The sequence below is a fragment of the Necator americanus genome, chromosome III (assembly GCF_031761385.1).
Source record: "Necator americanus strain Aroian chromosome III, whole genome shotgun sequence".
In the NCBI taxonomy this organism is placed as follows: domain Eukaryota; kingdom Metazoa; phylum Nematoda; class Chromadorea; order Rhabditida; family Ancylostomatidae; genus Necator; species Necator americanus.
The window spans coordinates 5,743,325-5,764,432 of NC_087373.1; the positions used below are offsets into that span (position 1 = coordinate 5,743,325).

At 41.3% G+C, this 21,108-nt stretch overlaps 5 protein-coding genes across 8 annotated transcripts; 3 read left to right on the forward strand and 2 right to left on the reverse strand.

The window, feature by feature from the left end:
* Positions 1-24: 24 nt before the first annotated feature.
* On the reverse strand, positions 25-2,212 carry RB195_008699 (uncharacterized protein; the record flags this gene model as incomplete). The annotated part of the gene is made up of 4 exons (XM_064195329.1): positions 25-80; positions 668-764; positions 844-944; positions 2,122-2,212. The coding sequence occupies 4 exons, from the start codon at positions 2,210-2,212 to the stop codon at positions 25-27; spliced, it is 345 nt and encodes a 114-aa protein (XP_064046474.1).
* A 2,573-nt stretch (positions 2,213-4,785) lies between these two features.
* RB195_008700 (uncharacterized protein) lies at positions 4,786-5,942 on the forward strand (the record flags this gene model as incomplete). Of its 2 annotated transcripts, XM_064195331.1 has the most annotated exons (2): positions 4,786-5,139; positions 5,292-5,942. In XM_064195331.1, the coding sequence occupies 2 exons, from the start codon at positions 4,786-4,788 to the stop codon at positions 5,940-5,942; spliced, it is 1,005 nt and encodes a 334-aa protein (XP_064046475.1). The 2 variants fall into 2 exon arrangements, with proteins under 2 accessions (XP_064046475.1, XP_064046476.1); XM_064195330.1 differs by lacking the exon at positions 5,292-5,942 and having other exon boundaries at positions 4,786-5,256.
* Positions 5,943-6,039: 97 nt separating this feature from the next.
* On the forward strand, positions 6,040-7,397 carry RB195_008701 (uncharacterized protein; the record flags this gene model as incomplete). Of its 2 annotated transcripts, none has more annotated exons than XM_064195333.1 (2): positions 6,040-6,550; positions 6,652-7,397. In XM_064195333.1, the coding sequence occupies 2 exons, from the start codon at positions 6,040-6,042 to the stop codon at positions 7,395-7,397; spliced, it is 1,257 nt and encodes a 418-aa protein (XP_064046477.1). The 2 variants fall into 2 exon arrangements, with proteins under 2 accessions (XP_064046477.1, XP_064046478.1); XM_064195332.1 differs by having other exon boundaries at positions 6,040-6,531; positions 6,621-7,397.
* A 5,598-nt stretch (positions 7,398-12,995) lies between these two features.
* On the reverse strand, positions 12,996-13,328 carry RB195_008702 (uncharacterized protein; the record flags this gene model as incomplete). Its single annotated transcript, XM_064195334.1, has 1 exon — positions 12,996-13,328. The coding sequence occupies one exon, from the start codon at positions 13,326-13,328 to the stop codon at positions 12,996-12,998; it is 333 nt and encodes a 110-aa protein (XP_064046479.1).
* A 1,768-nt stretch (positions 13,329-15,096) lies between these two features.
* RB195_008703 (uncharacterized protein) lies at positions 15,097-18,793 on the forward strand (the record flags this gene model as incomplete). Of its 2 annotated transcripts, XM_064195335.1 has the most annotated exons (9): positions 15,097-15,252; positions 15,306-15,400; positions 15,505-15,565; positions 16,117-16,242; positions 16,427-16,573; positions 16,929-17,021; positions 17,110-17,158; positions 17,245-17,324; positions 18,587-18,793. In XM_064195335.1, 9 exons carry the CDS (start codon positions 15,097-15,099, stop codon positions 18,791-18,793), a joined length of 1,014 nt encoding a protein of 337 aa, XP_064046480.1. The 2 variants fall into 2 exon arrangements, with proteins under 2 accessions (XP_064046480.1, XP_064046481.1); XM_064195336.1 differs by lacking the exons at positions 15,306-15,400; positions 15,505-15,565; positions 18,587-18,793 and having other exon boundaries at positions 16,117-16,236; positions 17,234-17,307.
* Positions 18,794-21,108: the final 2,315 nt, after the last annotated feature.

Sequence of the window (21,108 nt, forward strand, 5' to 3'; positions counted from 1 at the left end):
TCGACAAAAGTTTATCAACATAGTTCAGGCATATTTTGACACGCATAGAGAGAGTTTCCGATTGCCGCCATCAGTATAACCTGTTCAGAATTCATCATTTCTCAATCACAGTAATTGGGAAGGTATCAAAAAGTTTCCGATCTTATCTTTAGGTCTCAGTTTCATGCACTTCACACTCATTTTAAGCCTTTTTCTGGATTTTAAGACCTCTTCTGATTTTTTCTGTGAGAGAGCCATCTCGATCAGTTTGATCTAATCTAAGAAGGAAAAAATTGCACTTTAAAAAGAAGTTTTGAATTTTTCTTTTGTGAAAAATCAAGAAAATTGGATTCAAATCAACACGAAATAAAACAGCACCATTGCCGAAAAATATCTCTTTTCGCAGAATAGAAAGTTGCTCGGGGAAATACAAAGAAAAGGTGAAGTTACCTCATCACAAATAGAAACCGGATCTTCTAATTGTGAAGAGCTTTCAAATTATATGATTCGTTACTTGACTACGGTAAAAATTCAGGCCAGACATGGTTAAGGAAACCGAATCTTCTAATTGTGGAGAGCTTTCAAATTATGTGACTCGTTACTTGACTACTGTAAAATCCCATCAGGATTTGAGAAAACATTTCTAATAGTCGGAAACTATTTGATTCCATTGAGTTTGTACCGATACCTATTAACAGATATGTCTTATCACGATCAAGTCCATTGCATTCACAACTCGAAGGTGACGTATAAAGCATGTATGATTTCCCATATTCCATATCACCCTTAAAGAAACTATCATATAAATTTCAAAGGAAAAAAATCAAAATTTTATCAGAATTACATGGGTTTGAAATGAAACACCTTATAAGTTCCTTCAATTTCCACTTTATATATGAAACGACCTTGTGGATAAGCGGCTGAGCAACAAGCAGACGAAACTTCAGTCACTTTCGCTTGAACCGCTGCAAAAAAGTGGATTTCCGAGACTTTTTTGAATTGAGCTAGTGCACATAAGAATCGTTCTTATTGTACTTCTATGTGTTGACCTACTAATTATGCATAGCTGCTTTGATAATGAGTTTTCTACCAGTGTGCTTACGAGGTTTTTTTTAGATGGAACCTTTTATTTGCCTGACTTTTCGGCTTTTTCGTCGTCTTCAGAGGTCTAAATAGGGGTTGACTGGAACAATACTGCGTTTATTCCGTCAAGTGCCACACTACCCTGGGTCAGTGTTTTGATAATCGTTCAAGGTAGTGAAAACGGCAGCCGTATACATTGAAAATAATCTTACGTAGTCTTCCATCGGATATGCGGCGACTGGTTGCACATACTTGTCACTGCTTAGTGTACCAGCGAATGGGTATTGCTGCGTGTAGATCACCAGCGATGATAGATGATTCGACCTACATAGACAACGTAGGTCACAAAGCGATACAGGTTGCAAGAACCCATTGGTTATCGACAAGCATTCGTTCCTATTATTCATTGAAGGGTTTCTTTTAAAGGCATCACCCCACGAATCTGAGGTGGTACGGATTTCAGGTGGAGTACTCGCATACAGGATCGTAGATTGTGGAGAGAGGAGTGATTCCGTCCATTTCTTCCTAATCATCGTAAAAAAACGGTCCGAAAGATACGGCTTCAGGCGTTCCGGCGCGGCATTTTCCAGAACGAGTTCGATTGGAGCGCGCCAGCCGTGTGCACGCACCGCATCTTCCGGGCCGTTTTTTTTACGCCAATTGGCAAGAAATGGACGAAATCACCCTTCCCTCGATAATCTACTATCCCGTATACGAATACTCCACTTGAAATCCGTACCATCTCAGATTCGTGAGGTGATACCATTAAGCATCCAGAGCTCCTCCAATGTCTTCGTTGCCGATATTTCTGTTCCGTGATCCAGTATAATAGTATTTCCAATACGTAACCACATCATTCCTTATGCGAGTAGCCAACGCGCCAAATAAGTCTTATCGCGAAGTCGGTTCGTATTCTTTGAGAAGAATCCTTTGGAAACAGAAAAAAGGTCTGCAAACGTTTTTTTTTTACTTCTGAAACGTTGGATTTTTTGTGTTTCTTCGGAATTTCTGGCAATAAATAGCATAGATTTTTTTATGCAATAAAAAAAATGATCCTACCAAAGCCATAGTAACGACAAATTCCACTTGATTTGCAGTTGCTTCGATAAGCTGAAGAGAGACAGATCACCAGAATTAGTAATCCTTTCATTCAGTTCTTTTCCACTACGGAAGTAGTGGATTCTAAACATAATAATTGTAAACAGAGTTGTGGGAACGCATTCATCATTTTTCTGACCATTTACTCGAAGTTCAAATTGATTGTCACTAGGAAAACGGAGCCGGATTTATTAATTATTAGAGGAATAAAGAAATTTTTGAAAACAACATGGATTGAACAAAGATTTCTACGGATGAAATTGTCTACTGACACAGAGAGTTTTTAACGCTAAGTGGACGTAGAATGCAACAGAGGATTTACCAAGGAGGCTCTATCAGGCGACGTTTTTATATCGAGTTTGGCTTAATATTCCGGATGCTGACTGAGGAAAAAATAAAAAGTGCTTTATTACACAGTAATGAAAGTATTCTTCTTAATATTCGTTTGCTGATTTTAGCCTACTTCTTACGGTAACAATTTGAATTATAATGAAATACTTGGAAGTTATTTGGATATGCATGTAGAAAACCTAGTACCACCTAATATTAGTAATATAAACATAATATAATAAGTAATATTAGTAATAATGAGGCGCTAATAACCGTACACTATTCGCTTTCGCGATGGGATAATCAACTATAATTCAACCCGGGTGATGATTTTAAATTTTAACGTTCTTAAATTTCAATTATGAACCTAAAAACGTAATCTTCCAATCAGTTTATAGAGTTTTCTACTGTAGTCGTTCCGTCTTTGCTTGAGGATTTATTCGGGAGGCCAAGACCTAATATGAACAATTACAGAAGGTTCAGATACTCGTCTAGGAATTTAATTTTGATGGCATTTTCTTGTTAATATTGAGTTGGGGAAAGTTCATGATAAGGATACAGACAAAACAAAGTAAGGAATGAAAAATCCTTACTTTGTAAGGATTTTCCTTAGTAAAGGATGAAAAATCCTTGGTTGACTAATCATTGGTTCACTTGAAGTTATTGAAAGAATGCAATTGACTTATTGATAAGATAAATCCACGATCTGTCTGGAAAATAACAGGAAAAAACCTTAATCAAGTCGGACCTCGTCTCTCGTAGGAAATTTAATCAGATATAGTTGATGAAGCAAAATCTGTACTTAATACAACAATAAAGTGATATCTTTATTCTTTGCGGAGAGAAACGAAGTAAATGAAGCACTAAACGTGACTGTCTCACTAAGGATTACAGCACTTTTGACACTAAGCGAAAGTGAATAAATTTTTTTTGCTTGAAATAGAAAATGTCTGTCAATATTTAGAGATTTAAGGTGAGATTCTCAACACAAATCCGTTCACGACAGCCATGAGAAGATAAGCTGGATATTGATTTAGCTGAAGAGACCACGACAAAAAAGACAGGAAATTCCTTTCTGAAGGAGTTAGAGCGCTCTACGCAACAGGACTGGCCATGTCACCCTGCTCTCGGTCACTGAGTTATCGAGAGGAGAAAAATGTTATGAAAGGGGTAGGGCGAACTAAACACATGCGCCTATTTATACGTACATACATCGACGTTCTGGCCGTAACGTTTCAGTTCTTCTTAGAAAAAAAAGGCTGGCATTATTAAATCTTTCCAGTTCAGTCCAGTCAGGCACATGGAACACCAGCAACTCCAGCACTTTTTTGTTACAAATGGTGCCCTAATTCTAAGTCATGTAATTTATAAAGCAGAAAATACAGTCATTGCAAAATTATTTAATTGTTGTAAACACCATTACTTGCTAGTTTTAGTTTATAATAAATAGTAAAAGGGCGGGTGTGGTGCAGTCGGTTAGAGGTCTTTTTGTAACGACACGGTCGATGGTTCGAAGCCGCCCTGCTGCAAACCAAGCCTTTCATACCTGGTCGATAGATTGGTACCAGACTTGTCTGGAAGGATAAAAACACTGACTTGTCACATCGACTAGCCTCCGCAAGTCATTGTATACGCCAGTTACACGTTCGTAAACCTCAAACGACCAGACACTTTATCCTTTATTGTAGGATGAAGTAATTTGTTGAACCCATCTCAAACTAAGGTAAACATTGCCAAAATCGATAGTTTTCCCTTCATTTCCCTCACTAGAGGGATCACAACCGGTTAGTCGTGAGGCTACGTGGCGCGTCCCTGGGTGGCGGGTAGCGGGCTAATCGCGGACCAAAAGCGACCTTGTGCTTGCCCAGAGACGCAGGTGGATCCAGGGGATGGACTCCCTGTTTCTGCTGAGCCAGGACTGACTCATGACACCCTTGTATCCCGCACGTCGGTTCGGCCAAAAGCCTGCAATCAAGTGACAGGGAGGTGCAAGGGAGGCGGTTTGGAGTCGCCTCTAACAAATAAGCTCCACATGTCCACTCCGGAAGAACGGGAGTTCTCCCAAAAACTCATGGGACTAGAGGCTTGCAACCTGCCCATGGGTTTCAAATTCTTATGCAAAACACAGCAATAGAAAAGAGTCTCCTGATTCCGGAGGAAAGCCTGGTACGGTAGTGCCAGGAAGGACGGGATTCCAGGAGTCCATATAGGCTACCGAAACGGAAAAGGACTAGGATAACGATCTGTACCTATAACGCACGTACGCTTGCGCCGGAAGCGGCCATCGAAGATCTGATGATGCAAGCCAAGAAGATCACGTATGACGTTATCAGACTGACCGAGACGAGACGACGTCACCCTCTCAACACCGTATATGAAAGTGGAGAAGAACTGTTCTTAGGAACATGCGACAGTAGAGGTGTTGGTGGAGTTGGCGTCCTCGTCAACACGAGTATGGCAAAGAACATCGACTCTTTCGAACAACTTACTACCCGAATCGGACGTCTGCTGATAAGAAAATGTGGTCCAACACCAGCTTTGACTATCTTCGTCGCTTACGCTCCAACATCAAGCTACGAAGAAGAAGAAGTCGAAACTTTCTATATGGATCTGGAGAAGTTCTACCGAGAAGATCATGCCTTCTACAAGGTCATAATTGGCGATTTCAACGCCAAAGTTGAAGAAGAACGCCGGAGGAACTTCACATCGGGACCCACGGCCTACAATGGAATGACCAAGGGGAGAGGCTCTCCGAGTTCCTCATGACGACTAAGACCATCCATGGGAACTCGCAATTCCAGAAGCCCTCCTCTCTACACTGGACGTGGGAGTCACCCGGTGGAGGGTACCGTAATGAAATAGACCACATCATCGTCAATAAAAGGTTCTGCCTGACGGACGTCGCTGTTGTACCAAAGTTCTATACGGGATCGGACCATCACCTTCTACGAAGATTTTCCTTCACAAGGAGAGCAAAGAAAGTCGCAAAGTACAGAGAGAGAAATTCCAGAACTGTCATTAACTGGGATCTCTTCGCTACGCTAGCCGGCTTTTGGGAAGATTCCGCAATAGACAACATCGACGAGGAATATGACCGGCTCATTGAACACCTTCACGACTGCGCGAAGACTGAGAGTTTTAAAACCACCAAGAGACGCCTGTCTCTTGAAACTCTTGAGCTGATACGCCAGCGTAGAGCAGCACGAACCGCAGGGAACCAAGAACTCACGTCCGAGCTCGCAAAGTTTTGCAGAGAGGCGATAAAGGAAGACCTTAAAGAGAGAGGAGCAGAAGTGCTGACTGAAGCTGCAGAGGCGGGAAAAAGCATCCGCTATGCCCGTCGAGACTTCGCCAGTCATAAGACGAGGATGATCGCTCTCCGGAACCCGAAAGGAACAACCGTTGCATCGAGAAGGGGAATGGAAAAAAATCATCTACGACTTCTACTCTGATCTCTTCGACAGCCATGTTCACTTGCCTCCTCACCATCTGAGGGAAGACGGACATGTCATTCTAGAGGTTCTCCCGTCCGAAATACGACATGTTATCATGCCGGTAAAAAATCGTACGTCACCTGGTCCCGACAGAATAAGACCAGAACAACTGAAGAACCTTCCGCCAGTACTCATCAACACCCTGGCGAGGCTCTTTACACGTTACCTGTCGGAATGCAAGGTTCCTAAACAGTGGAAGACCAGCAAGACCGTGTTGTTGTATAAAAAGGGAGATCCACATGACATCGGCAAATATCGCCCTATCTGCTTACTGTCCGTCATCTACAAGCTCTTTACAAGAGTGATCCTTAATAGGATTGAAAAAGTCTTGGATGAAGGACAGCCGTGCGAGCAAGCAGGGTTTCGAAAAGAATTCAGCACGAATGACCACATTCACACTGCTTCGAAACTCATCGAGGTATCACGAGAGTGCAAGATGCCGCTCTTTCTCACCTTCATCGACTTGAAGAAGGCCTTCGACTCAGTTGAGACGGAGGCGGTCGTGGAAGCCTTGGACAACCAAGGCGTTCCTACTCAGTACATGAAGGTACTTCAAGAGTTGTACAGTAACTTCACGAGCGGAATTTCACAATTCTACAAGAATATCATCATTAACGTGAAGAGGGGGTCCGACAGGGTTATACAATCTCACCCAAAATATTCACAGCCACCTTCGAGAACGCAATGCGAAAGTTGGAATGGGAGGACATGGGAGTGAAGAACGACGGTCGGCAGCTACACCATTTGTGCTTTGCTGATGACATCGTACTGATAACACCTAGCATCAGCCAAGCGGAACGAATGCTGACCGAATTCGACGAAACATATGGATGCATCGGTCTTCAGCTGAATTTACAAAAGACGATGTTCATGCAGAGCGGATTGGTCTCAGATGCTCCATTCACGCTCAACGGAATATCCGAATGCACCAGCTACGTTAATCTGGCTGCTTTGACCTATACTTCGGAAACTTGGACAGTTCGCAAGCAGGAAGAAAACGCAGTGAGCGTCATTGAACGCGCAATTGAGAGAGTGATGCTAGGAGAATCCCGTTTCACGCAAGTGAGGGACGGGATTCGAAGTTCTCTCCTGCGTCAGCGATCGAAGATTAGAGACGTCGCCCGGTTTGCCAAAGAAAGTAAAATAAGGTGGGCGTGCTTTAACACGTGCTTTAACGACAACCGTTGGACCAGAGCCGTGAGCGACTTGGTTCCCCGCGATATTAAGCGCATTACAGGACGACCGCCGACCCGATGTTCAGATTTCTTCACGAAGTCCTTCAAAGGAAATTATGATGCTCTTCGTGTCCCACGCAAAAGGAGGAACAACTGGGCTACTCTGGCACGCGATCGGGACAAATGGAAGAATTACTTGCGCCCGCTCGACCAGTACGAAGGTCAACTGGCAATGTGATCAAGGTGATCAAGATGAATAAAATTTTGTTAAAAAGTTGTGTTGTTTTGAAATTTTGCCGTATTTCGGCAGATACTTTCCGAACACCCTAATAGTAGTCACTCAGACCCGCATTACGCTATCTTGTTATTTCAATTCAATACCAAAAGAAGAAAAGAGGAACGGTTCCAAGCATTGTTGGCGGCGGCTCGATGGGAAAGAAAAACGGTGTGAGGGTTTTTTTTTGCTAATTTTTTCCTTCCCAGTAGAACAGATGATTTGTTACATTATAGAACTAATTGGGGGCCAGCGCGGACATGAAAAATGCTGTAGCTTACGTTTCATCCACGTACTTTAGATGGAGACCTCGATTCACAGAAAGAAAAGTCATGTTTTTTTTCGAAATTAGGTTCGGACGTGCTGCTAGGATCGTTAACGTCCTCCTATTCTGAGAACTTGAGCACAGTTCTCATTAATTACTGTGTCTGAAGAGACAATCGCGGTAGTCGCAACGTTGAGCCTGCTCGACGCGGTGGCCCTGTCCATATTGTACTAGATTTTGTACAGACTTATGGCGAAAGTTAATTCGGTGGTGCTAATTTTGACTTTTTTGATTTTACGGATCTTCACGTGAGTTTCCCTCACATTCTTTGCTCGAGTCCTGCTGATGTTCATAAGCGAAGCTCAGCTATGATGAAGGCAAGAAGATCAAAAGAATCCGAAATAAATCGAAAATGAGGTAGTGCTTTTAGGAGAAAAACCCTCAAATCAGGAATATCCTTCTCAAGACAAAAAAAAAATGACAAAATAAGTTCGAAAAATTAAAGGTGTTAAAATTTCGTTACCGGTAGAAGATTACAGACCATTTCTTGCCACGTCAGTCTAACTAATTTTTAATTGATTTCCTTGAGCGAGAGAAATCCTTTCTTTGAGGCAAAAGATCGCAGTTCTCAATTGATTTCCTTGGGTCTAACTAATATTAGTAGAAATAAGTTCTCTACCTACTATCTCTTTAACTCTGTACGGACGCACATCCACTTGAGAACATTACAACAGCATTATTAATTATAAGTTCCACGATGACGTATTAGTTCAAGAGTTTCTGGAGACAGGCGCCTCCTGGTTGTTTTAGAAGTCTTGGGCCTTCTCATGATGTGAAGGTGTTCGACCAGCTGATCGTATTTCTCGTCCATTACGTCAACTCTTTGCTACATTAACCAGCTTCTGGAATCTTCCCAGAAGCTGGTTAATGTAGCAAAGATATCCCAGTTAACAATAGTACACGGACTTCACCCTCTGAACTTCGCAGCTTTTTTTCCCTTCGTGTGAAGGAAAATCTTCCTCAAAGGAGGCGATGGTCCGATCCCGTATAGAACTTTGGCACAACAGCGACATCCATCGGACAAAACCTTTAACTGACGATGATGTGGTCAATTTTACCATGGTACCCTGCATCGAGTGAGTCCCACGTACAACACAAAGAGAACGGGAAAGAAAAAAGGAAGCAAGAAACTGGAAGTTGGGAAATCAGTTTTATTGTCTGATGTCCTTATCGTTTCTACGTTACTCTCAGCAATGTGAGCGAAAAATACCAAACGTTCCTCGTCTATTGAGGCGATCCAAGAATCGATCCAATTCTTGACTTCTTCGTGAGTAGTGAGTTGCTTTTCAGGGCCAGGCAACGAGTCATCGACCGGTGCATGTGATATTCTTAAGAAACAATGTCTTGGGAATACAGCGGGTGGTGTAGAACATCTTATCACTTCCTCATGTCCTTGGGGGCGTTTGAGGTTTAACGCTCGGTTCACCTGCATGAATTCTCGTTGGTAACGTTCCCCAGTGCTGGTCTCGTTAGGCTGAAGTAGCTCATAGTTGATCACTCCGCGCTGATTCCACCACATCCACAGCATTAGCTTCTTCCCATGAATATTCGCTTTGGCCGTTGAAGTTGATGTATGACCGGGCTTACCCCATGATTTTTTAGGTTGTCGCTGTGGATCAACCTTTCATCCCCCGTCATGATTCGATGCAAAAAAATCCTTAGGGTTTTCCCTTCGGAGCAGTTGTTCGCACGTGAATAACGGCGTTCGACTTTTCTTGGCTTGAATTCATACAGAAAACATTTCCCTTGTTTTTGCACCATATCCATAATCTTCGTTCGCTCTGAAATCGCTTTTTGAGTCACTCCCAAGCCCTCAGCCAGCTCCTCTTGAGTTTGACATGAATCTTGGTCCAATAACGCTTCCACCTTGGCGCCTTCAACCTTTACTGGCCTCTCTTCGCGTTCTTTGTCGTTGGTTTCAAAAATCGCCACATTTTAAATCCCATGATCACAACTCATATGTTTTCATTAATGGAACATGTTCTCTGTATCCTTCACACAGCAATCGATGTTCATCATCTGCATTTTTCTCCAAAATGAAAAAAAAGTAGCGCTTCCCGCAAATTGCACTTTGTTGATACAAAGGTTGACATGGTTAGAGTACAAACAAAGTAAATTGTTTACTCTCCTGCAAAATGACATAGACTGATTTTTAGAGAGAGATGATGACGCCTGACATGAACATAGATTAAAGATGGTCCGGCGTGATTTAGTAGTACTTACGCTATCTTCTGTGAATCCCTAAAATTTATTTGTAACTTCAATAAAAATGGCACTGTCGGTGGATTCTCACTATCAGTAATTTTTGCCTATCAGATTAATATATGTGTTCAGTTAATTACAAACATATCATTACGAATATCCAGAACTAAATAAAATAGAGTACTTTAAGAACTTTCCAAAGATGCTTGTATTTAGCCTATGTGATCTCTATGCAATACTTCTACCGTATCCATGCGACTATGCAACTCCTTTTCTTCCTTTATTAGAACTACATATGGGAAGTTTTTGCTTTTTACTTTCATTTGTATTTGCTCCCCTCTATTGAAAAACCCCGGAATCCCGCATCGGAAATTGAAGGCCTCTAAATGGAATACTCTTGTCTATCTTCTTAACATTGCGGTTTCTGTTCTTTCTATCCTTCGAATGGTATAGATGAAATGGAAATCTATTCAGTTCTAGCTCCTGTACACTTATAAACTTTACTTGTGTGAAAAAAGCTTTCATTCAATGTCAAGACTGAACTCAGCTAAATACCTTCAGGGAAGTAATGATTTAAAATGAAGTGAACGGGGACCAGAGTGACTGAGTTATCGCGTCTACGAGAAGGCTTTATTCAAATTCTTTTTTCTGAACATTGTGCTAACGTAAGTGGATGTTCATGCTGGAAGTCACAAATGTAGAAGTCACTCAGACCCACACTCCGCCAGCTTGTTATTTCAATTTACCAACGAAAAAGGAATGTTCGAAGCATCAGTTGCGGCGGTTCAACGGGAAAGGCAAAACGATACGTTCATGAGTTTGCAATCTATATCTCTATCCTGTAAATACATTCATATTCGCTGAACTCATCACAGCACGAACATAACCACATGAGCAATCGCCGATTTTTTGTCTTTTTTTTTCTTTTCAATAGAATAGATGATTTGTTACATTATAGAACTAATTGGGAACCAGCGCAAGCACGAAACTCGCTCTGGCTTACATTTAATCCACATCCTTTAGATAATGGATAAAATTTCTGGGGTTAATCCGCTTGGGATGCGCCCCCACGATCACTTCATTTCAGAATCGTTTGAGGTTTGCGAACTGGCCCCATACAATGACTTGCGGGGGTTAGCCGATGTGTCACGTAAGTGTTTTTATCCCCCCAGAAACCTGGTACCAATCTCTCAACCCCGAAGATATGAAAGGCTTGGTGAGCGCTAGGGCGGGTTCGAACCTCTGATCGATCGTACAGAGAGCGGAACCTCTAACCGACTGCAGTACATCCGCTCGGTGCGTTAAATAGACATCCCTATTCACAGGTCAGAAATCATGACTTTTTAAAGAAATTTTAGTATTTTCGCGGAAAATTGTTGGTCTGGAGGTGCTGCTAGGATCGTTCACACCCTTCAATTCTGACCAATTCAATCATATAAGGAGAGTTTTCATTAGTTACTGTATCTGAAGAAGAGAGAGTGTTGAGGTAGTTACGACGTTTAACCTGCTCCCGGTGGCCATGCTCATAATTGATGGAACGGACATTTGCGCTTTCTATATAACTTGGACAGTTTTATGGCGAAGGCTACCCAGATGTTGAACAGGGGTGAAAGCGCTGTTAATCCCAACCGAAATAGTTCAAATAACTAGAGGGAGCGTGAAATCCGTAGTAGCAATTTTATGTTTCCTTGCGCTGAACTGTTGGAGATAGTTTGAAACATTCCTTTTTCTATGGTAAATTGAGAGGGGCGAGTGTAGCGCAATCGGTTAAAGGTTCCGCTTCCTGCACGATCGATCGAAGGTTCGAATCCGCCCTAATGCTCACCAAGTGCCTTTCATCCCTCCGGGGTCGATAAATTGGTACCAGACTTGTCTGGGAGGATAAAAACGCTGACTTGACACATTGGCCACCGCAATTCATTGTGTAGGCTAGTTACACGTTCTTGAACGATTCTGAATTGAAATGAACGTGGGGCGCATCCCAAGCGGATTGATTAACGCCAGAAACTATCCTTTATCCTTTATAGTAAATTGAAATGATAAGCTGGCCAAGTATGGGTCTGAGTGACTTCTACATTAGTAACTTCTAGTCTCCAGCATCTACCTACTGTACCACAATGTTCGGAACTATGAATTTCAATAAAGCCTTCTCGTACAAGCGGTGAACCTAGGTACTCACATTCCCGTTCACTTCACCTGAAGTCGTTGGTCCCTCCAGGCATATAATTGAATTCAGTCCTGACAGTGAATGAAAGCTTAGAGCATAAATTTATTTGTGAATACAAGTTAGAATTAAAAAGATCCCCGTTTTTGTTTCAACTAGATCTCCATTTCCTTAGATTTAGGAAAGGATTAGAAACCACAGTGTTAGGAAGACAGACAAGAGAATTCCATTCGCGAGGCTATTCTGTAAGGAGGAGTGAATAAGAATAAAGATAACAAAGAAGAGCTATATATAGCCTCAATAAGGCAAGAAGAGAGGTCATAGATTTAAGTGGATAGAGTAGAATAGGTGGATAGAAATATATCACAGAGAACACCTAGACAGGCTAGATGCCAGCATCATTGAAGAGTTCTTAAAGTACTGTTTTGTTCTGTCCTGGACATTCATTAGTGGGCAAGTGTACCGCAGTCGGTTAGAGGTTCCGCTGTCTGCACGACCGATCGGAGATTCGAATTCGCCCTAGTGCACACCAAGCCTTTCATCTCTTCGGGGTCGATAAATTGGTACCAGATTTGTCTGGGAGGATAAGAACATTGACACGACACATCGGCTACCCCAAGAAAATCAAAAGAGTTCGAAATAAATCAAAAATTAGGTAGTGCCCTGGGAAAAATACCAAAGATGAGAAATATTATTTCTACGACGAAAAAATGACGAAATAAGTTCGAAAAATTAAAAATGTTAGAATTTTGCTACTGGTAAAAGATTGCAGACTATTTTTTGCAACGTCAGTCTAACTAATATTAGGAGAAATGAGTTCTCTATCTACTACCTCTTAAACACTGTATAAAAGAACAGTCCATTAGAAACATTACAGGAAACATAATTGCTTGGTTGTGAGCTCTCCCCGGCGTATTAGCTCAGGAGTTTCTGGAGGCAGGCGTTTCTTGGTGGTTTTAGAAGTTTTGGGCCTCCTCATGCAGTTGTGAAGGTGTTCAACGAGCTGATCGTATTTCTCGTCCATTTCGTCAACTGTGGAATCTTCCCAAAAGCTGGTTAATGTAGCAAAGAGATCCCAGTTAACGATAGTCCGCGGACTTTGCACACTGAACTTCACGGCTTTCTCTTCTTCGAAAGAAAATCTTGCTAGGAGGAGACGATGGTCCGATCCCGCATAGAACTTGAGCACAACAGCGATATCCATCAGGCAAAACCTTTTACTGAAGATGGTGTGGTCAATTTTCACCATGGTACCTTGCATCGAGTGAGTCCCACGTCCAGCGCAGAAAAAAGCGCTTCTCTAATTGCGAGAATTTCTTTTGTGTTCTTAGTCGTCATGATGATCTCGCAAATCCTCTCTAACTTGTTCACTCCACAGCAGGCTGTGGGTCCCGATGTGAAGTTCCTCAAACGTTGTTCACGGGCCAGTCTTGACATTAAAATCACCATGACCTTGTATGGCATGATATTTTCTTCTCTCTAGAACTTCTCTAGGTCCATATAGAAAGCTTTGTCTTCTTCATCTTTGTAGCTTGATTGATGTTTGAGCGCGTAAGCGAAGAAGACAGTCAAAGCTGGTGTTGAACCACATCTTCTCATCCGCAGATGTCCAATTTGGGTCGTAATTTGCAAGATGTTATAAGCTAGAAAACCAATCCTTCTACGACAATTAGGAAGAAATGGACGGAATCACCCTTCTCTCCATAATCTACGATCCCGTATATGAATACTCCACTTGAAATCCGTACAACCTCAGATTCGTGAGGTGATGACAGAGACAATGATGGCAGATGACTTTAAGACAATCATCTTGGTTACCATTTTATGAGTGAAGATCTTTCAAGATGTGTTAAATAAAAGGTTTCCTCAAACGTAAAGACTTGCACAATTTAAATAGAAGTTTGATAAAAGTCACGTGAGAAGGTAGTCTGATGACAATCTTGTACATATAAAGAGTAGAGATGACTATTCTGCACGAAGCCAACTGAAATATGTGCTGATTGAATGAATGAAACCGTAATTTATTAGATTTTCACCCTCACCAATATGAGCGGGAAATATTTGAGATTATCCGTGGTAGTTACTCGCAGCGGAGCCCGTATTCGTTTACAGTTGATGTGTCCGTTTCAGGCTGAAGCAGGTGCTTCCAAAGGGATTATTATGAAAAACATGAAATGATTTGAACAGAACATTACGCGAACAGTTTGACTGAAATGAATCCATGCAGAGTGGTCGATTGAAGCAAAATAATTAAGTATTGGAAGTTGTTCTACTGCTGAACTTTTCCATCACTGAGAAGTGTGTCAGGATTAACTTTGCACCACCCCTGCAGATAAGAGAGATCTGTAAGATTATCGGCCTAACGAGGTGTACTGGTGCTCTCCGAATTAAACCGATCTCATACACTGCAACTCTTTTTTGCTGTGTTCAGTACATTATTTGCAAAAACAGCGCTAGGAACATATTCACACCGTCGGTAGGGGGCTGGTGATGAAGTTGTTCTACTGCTGAACTCTTCCATCACTGAGAAGTGTGTCAGGATTAAACCTTGTTAGTATATTCGTTAGAGAATCCGGTCGTTAATATTGTCAAAAAAAATGTTCACCTGGAAAAGTTTCACTTTGGTGTTCTAGTCAATTATTAGTGCTCGTTTGGAATTAAATCCTCTCTTTGATCACTTAGTCGGCCTAATGAACTGCAAAAGCGCTTTCTTTCTGGAATACTCATCATCACTTAAGCGTATTATCTCAAGTATTTCTCGTTCATATTGCTGAGGGTTAAAAACTTTTAGAATTCTAGTTTCATTCATCCAATAAGTATATATTTCAGTTCCTCACATGCACAAGCAGTCATCTCTTCTCTTCATATGCGTATGATTCGAATTTGCCTTTGTTCAAGTCTTTATGTTTGAAGGAAGAAAATCCCTTTTCAGCACATTTTGAAGGATCGTCACTTATAAAGTGCTGTTCAGGATGATCGTCCTGTTAGGTCTCATGGTTATTGCGATATGTAGTTGCAAGGGGACGAATTACACAGATGAATTCGCCAGGAAGTATATGTTTGTTCTGAGCGCTGCTGCATACTCAGATAGTCCAAGTCAATGTGTAGAAAAAATCAAAAATTCTACAGTGAGTGGGCATAGCACGACAGTTGCTCTGTTCCGACGTATTGCACTTTCCAGTTTTACAAGCAATATTATGCTAATTGCACCGGTGGAAATTGTTCCGCATTCACAGCTGTTGTAAATGACAAAAGAGCAATCGTTCTAAGTTTTCGGTAAGTTTGAATCTCCTATATGTTCCTCATACAAATTACGTTCTCTATTGATGGTAACGTAGGAACGATGAGGTGATCAGACAATAAAACTTAAGTCGCTTTAGTGGAACTACTGAAATTCGACAACTGTTCGGTGAGGTTAGAGAGAGCACATTCAAGCACTGGGTTTGTTTTTGGCTTACAATTAATTGCGGTGTTGTAATTATATTTTTAACGGGCCGTATTTTTTACAGAGTTTAACAGATAGTAGACAGAGAACTCATTTCTCCTTATATCAGTAACACTGACGAAGCAAATAATCGCCTGGAATCTTTTACCAGTAACATGATTTTCACGCTCCTTATTTCCTGAATTTATTTTGTCATGTGTTCGTCTTAAGAAGGGGATTTCCGATTTTCGGTATTTTCCCAGGGGCATAACCCAATTTTCGATTTATGCGAATTCATTTGATTTCCTTGCCCTCAGCACAGCGGTGGGCTGCTTATGAACGTTGGTGTTATCCAAGTAAAGAGCGTGACTTTGAGGCAAACTCAAGCGGAAATTTGTAACACCAAAAAAAATGAAATAAAAAATATGCAGCACCTGTGTTTAGCGTCACTTGAGGGGTAAAAATAAATTTTAGCATTTCCACTGCAAAAAAATCGACAAGCTAGAATGCCATCAAAATCTATCCGGAGAAAGAGAACAGAGTAGAAAACAAAGTTTTGAGTTTTCAGAGTAATTGGACCTATGGAGGGAAAGTATCGAAGTACTTCTACGAAGCTTTTCTGAACCTCTGGAATGGGGGCATGAAAGAAGACTTTGAAAATCTAACAAAGATACATAACGGTTATGAGGTTTGGGTGAGTTTCTTAATGATGCGAATTATTAATGTATGCAATTTAACAAATCAGACAACAGCAATCTTCAATATCGTTGTTAGATCAAAAGCATTGGCCTTCTTTTCCTTTTCTTGTTCAGATCGTGAGATCGTACACAAGCAGAAGCATATCTCTTTTACAATGCTCACCCAAATTAAACTTTTAGGTCACTGGTCACTCACTTGGTGGTGCTCTAGCCACATTAGCTGCATCCATGGTGGCCGGAAATTATAACGGAACTACTGTGAAGCTGCTCACATTCGGTCAGCCGAGGGTTGGCGACGAAAATTTTGCAAAGAAACACGATGAAATGGTATACGTAAAACTTATATTACTTTACTGATTCAACCAAGAAATACCAAATTTGTAAATGGATAAATAACAATCTTGACGGGAATTTTGGGAGGGATACAAGATGCAATAATACAAGAAATAACTTCTACCACTTCATCTTGAGCACAACGAACAAAACTTTTTTACTCATTCGATGATGAACATTTTCCTTAAGGTGATGAGGTCTTTTCTAGTTTACCGACCGAAAGGCTGAAATAGGACAGAATTGAACGGAATGTCACTGAACTACTGAACACCTTACATTAACAGGAAATCCAATTCAGCATCTATGTACCCTATTCAACACCTATTTATTGTATATTCTTTTACCTCAGGTAAAATTCTCTTACCGAGTTATATACTGGAGCGACATTGTCCCAACTGTCCCATGCTACTATGCTCAACGTTATCGTCATCAAGGAACAGAGGTGTGACTTAGCATATACGACTTTCTGAAAGGAACTGCTTAACTGTGTATTGATTAATGGAGCAAGAACTAAAATAAATTAGGTTCAGGTATTTTACGCAGAAATGAATTCAACTGACAAGCACACCGTTTGTGACAGTGAGTGGAAAATACCTTCCTTTGAAATGTTTATTATTAACACTGTTTTCCGCTGAATTTTTTATAATTGTATAGACCGTTTCAAGGAGGAGAGAATTTTCGGAAGTGCAGTGGATTCATGTATTATCGTACCATTCGACATCATGTAACTTACTTCGGAAAATACGTAAGCTTCTATGGAATTAATGGATGTGATGATACGGAACATGCAAAGAGAAGCTTTTTTGGCGCTTCAATTTCTTGGCTTTATGACAACATCAAAACTTGGAAATTGTTTGGTTGAAGCTGTATCTAATAAAGAAGACTGGATGAACGGTTCTTCTCGATCAAGCTACAAGCTCGCATTACCTCACTAAAAACGACATCATCACTTCCTCTGTTCTCTCATTGCTGATCACTCTTGGTCACTGACATCGCTCAAGCTTTTCACACGAATCTTTGTTTTTTAAAGGACAAAAGAAAAGATAAACTAAGGGTATTTCCGACAAACTTTTTTAACCCTTTGACGACAGCTCGCCTCAACAGTGAGCCGCGCTTTTTTGGTCGCGTGGGACAACGTAGACCCGCACGGTTTTCAACGGTTATTTTCCGTGACTTCCCAATTTTTTAGTTTTTTGTACTTAATTGGTTTATTATCTTCGAATAATATAACACACAACATGGGCATGGAAAAAGGTTCCTGTCCTTTGAAAACAAGAAACAAATTCAAGCGTTAATTGTAAATCACACTTTTTGTGCATTGTTCAGAAAAAGCCAACACAAAATTGGCTTTTTCATTCACTACAGATAATCCAGTAAGATTTTTGATCTCAGCGCCATATGTCATTAAATTTGGGAGCCTTTTCCTACTATTCTACTCCTACTCTTTTCTTCGACAATTACTGACAACATTTCCTTGTCCAAATAGAGCCCGTAAAAATCGATTGTCGAATAGAATTGATTTGTGACAGCTAACGACTGATCATGTGGCCCAAGCTGTTGAGAAAATTTCCAGTTATCATGAGTTCCTGCGCCGCTTAACCATTCGTCTGTTCGCTCTTACAATCGGGCACCGACAATTTCTCATTACTTCTCGAATCAGAATCATTATGATTTGTATGCAACTTGTATAGGTTCGATTTCTGTTTTGGTTTTTTTTTTGGTTTTGCTATCTGTGTTTTACAGGGTTATAGAACAGGCGTGGCACCAGTTTTGCTGGTGACTTTAACTTTTCAGCTAAATTTTCCGGGTAAAGTGTAGTTGGGGCCTAGAGGGCCCAATAAACTGCGCTCTTATTCTTGGAGGCTCTTCTCTTTTTCTCTTAGTATCTTTAGCCGGGAAAAATGTAGCTGGACGGATGGGGGACGACCTCGGTTCATCTTCTCATTGAAGTGTCGCATTATATCATTTCTATGAACATGCGCTAATATTATACCGTTTTTATTCCAGATCTTCTCCGTCCTCGCAGCTATGACACGTCCAGAAGATGCATGGATGTATCGTACCTTATGGTTTGTAGTCAACGATGTTCTCTGTGCCAGTAATGCTCCAGTTTTACTAGCTTTAAACAAACCTATACGAAGTGTATATATGCGAAAAATTGGGATGGAATCTAAGGAAATACACACAAAAGGCTCTTTGCTTAACAATATTTGATATTAGTGAGTTTCTCTTTTTGAACGCTTAATTGTGAAACGACGCCGGAATTGCAAAAGGGGCAGCGTCGAAACACAAGACGGCGCGGTTCTAATAACGAGTGAAATATGTGCTTGTCATTCTTCTCTAGCATATTTAAAGGCATCACCCCACGAATCTGAGGTGGTATGGATTTCAGGTGGAGAATTCGTATACGGGATAGTAGATTATGAAGAGGGGTGTGGTTCCGTTCCGTCAATTTCTTCCTAATTGCCGTGAAAAACGGCCGAAGATGCGGCGCCGCACAAGGCTGGCGCGCTCCAATCGAACTCGTTGTAGGAAGTAACGCGCCGGAACTCTCACAGCCGTATCTTCCGGGCCGGTTTCCACGACAATTAGGAGGAAATGGACGGAATTATCCCCCTTTCCATAATCTACGATTCTGTACACGAATACTCCACCTGAAACCCGTATCACCTCAGATTCGTGGGGTGATGCCTTTAATTGAATTAGTTGTTTCTAGTAAGGTGGCCGACCAATAGATATCTTATCTTGGTGCATGATCCCCATAGAAAAGTTGTTTCTGAGCTGGGTAGGGTGTAAGGGGAGGGAGAAAAGGCGGTAATCCTTTCAAAAATTGCGAGGAATTTTGCAACATAACTCTTCCCAGAAGTTTTTAGGATGAAGTGGCTTTGGGTCATTTTGATAGTGAACTTTGCGTTAGTGATAGTTTGAAATCTCTGAAGTTGAATTTCTCATAATTGGTGAATTAGTCCGTAGTTTATTATTAATGACCGAAATTTATTTGTGGTGCCTGTCCATAATTGTCATTACATGCTTATTAGTCGATTTGTGTCTCTGAATGAGTGCTCTTTGCTTTTCCTTTGATCTCGCTTCAATTAACTTGATCTATTGATCTTTCCAACGGTGAAATAAATCAGAGATTTTTATTCACTTCTCTTTTGTTTCTTTTTTTTTCGTTCTTCTCTGCCGAGAAGCTTTTCTTTTTTCAAGATTATTACATGGTAAGTTGAGTAAGAGGTTAATTGCGGGGAGTCACTGTGGTAATTCTCCATGTCAGTTGTCCTCACTGAACTCGGAAACTATTATTGGTTGTGCTTCTCCTTCGAAATGTAGTATTGAGGGTACAAATAAGTTTTAAGGGCTTTTTATAACCTTGAAGCTGTGCTTACAAAAATTGGTTAAATGTATTCTATTCAAAGTACTAAGGGCGGCTGTAATGTAGCGGTTAGACGTTCCGCTTCCTGCATGATCGATCGGAGGTTCGAATTCGCCCTAGCGCTCACCAAGCCTTTCATCCCTCCGGGGTCGATAAATTGGTACCAGACTTGTTTAGAAAATAAAAAAAAACAGTGACATGACACACCGGCTAGCCCCCGCAAGTCATGGTATAGGCTAGTTACACGTTCGTAAACCTTAAACGATTCTGAATTGAAGTGAACGTGGTGGCGCATCCCAAACGGGTTGATTAACGTCAGACACTTTATCCTTCAACTTTTATTCAAAGTACTGTCCATCATTAGCTACGACTTTACTGCAAGTTCCTGCCAGCATACGGATTCCGCGTCGGAAACGTTCCTCGTCTATTGAGGCTATCCAAGGGTTGATCCAATTCTTGGCTTCTTCGTGAGAAGTGAGGTGCTTTTCGGCCAGGCCACGAGTCATCGACCAGTGCAAGTGATATTCTTAAGGAAATACAATGAACACAGCGGGTGGAGTAGAATATCTTATCACTTTCTCATGTCCTTGGGGACGTTTGAGGTTTAACGCTCGGTTCACCTGAATTCTCGTTGGTAACGTTCCCCAGTGCTGGTCTCGTTAGGCTGAGGTAGCACATAGTTGATCACTCCGCGCTGATTCCACCACATCCACAGCATTAGCTTCTTCCCATGAATATTCGCTTTGGCCGTTGAAGTTGATGTATGACCGGGCTTACCCCATGATTTTTTAGGTTGTCGCTGTGGATCAACCTTTCATCCCCTGTCATGATTCGATGCAAAAAATCCTTAGGATTTTCCCTTCGGAGCAGTTGTTCGCACGTGAATAACGGCGTTCGACTTTTCTTGGCTTGAATTCATACAGAAACCATTTCTCTTGTTTTTGCACCATACCCATATTCTTTGTACGCTCTGAAATCGCTTTTTGAGTCACTCCCAAGCCCTCAGCCAGCTCCTCTTGAGTTTGACATGAATCTTTGTCCAATAACGCTTCCACCTCGGCGCCTTCAAACTTTATTGGCCTCTCTCCGCGTCCTTTGTCGTTGGTTTCAAAAATCGCCACATTTTAAATCCCATGATCACAACTCATATATTTTT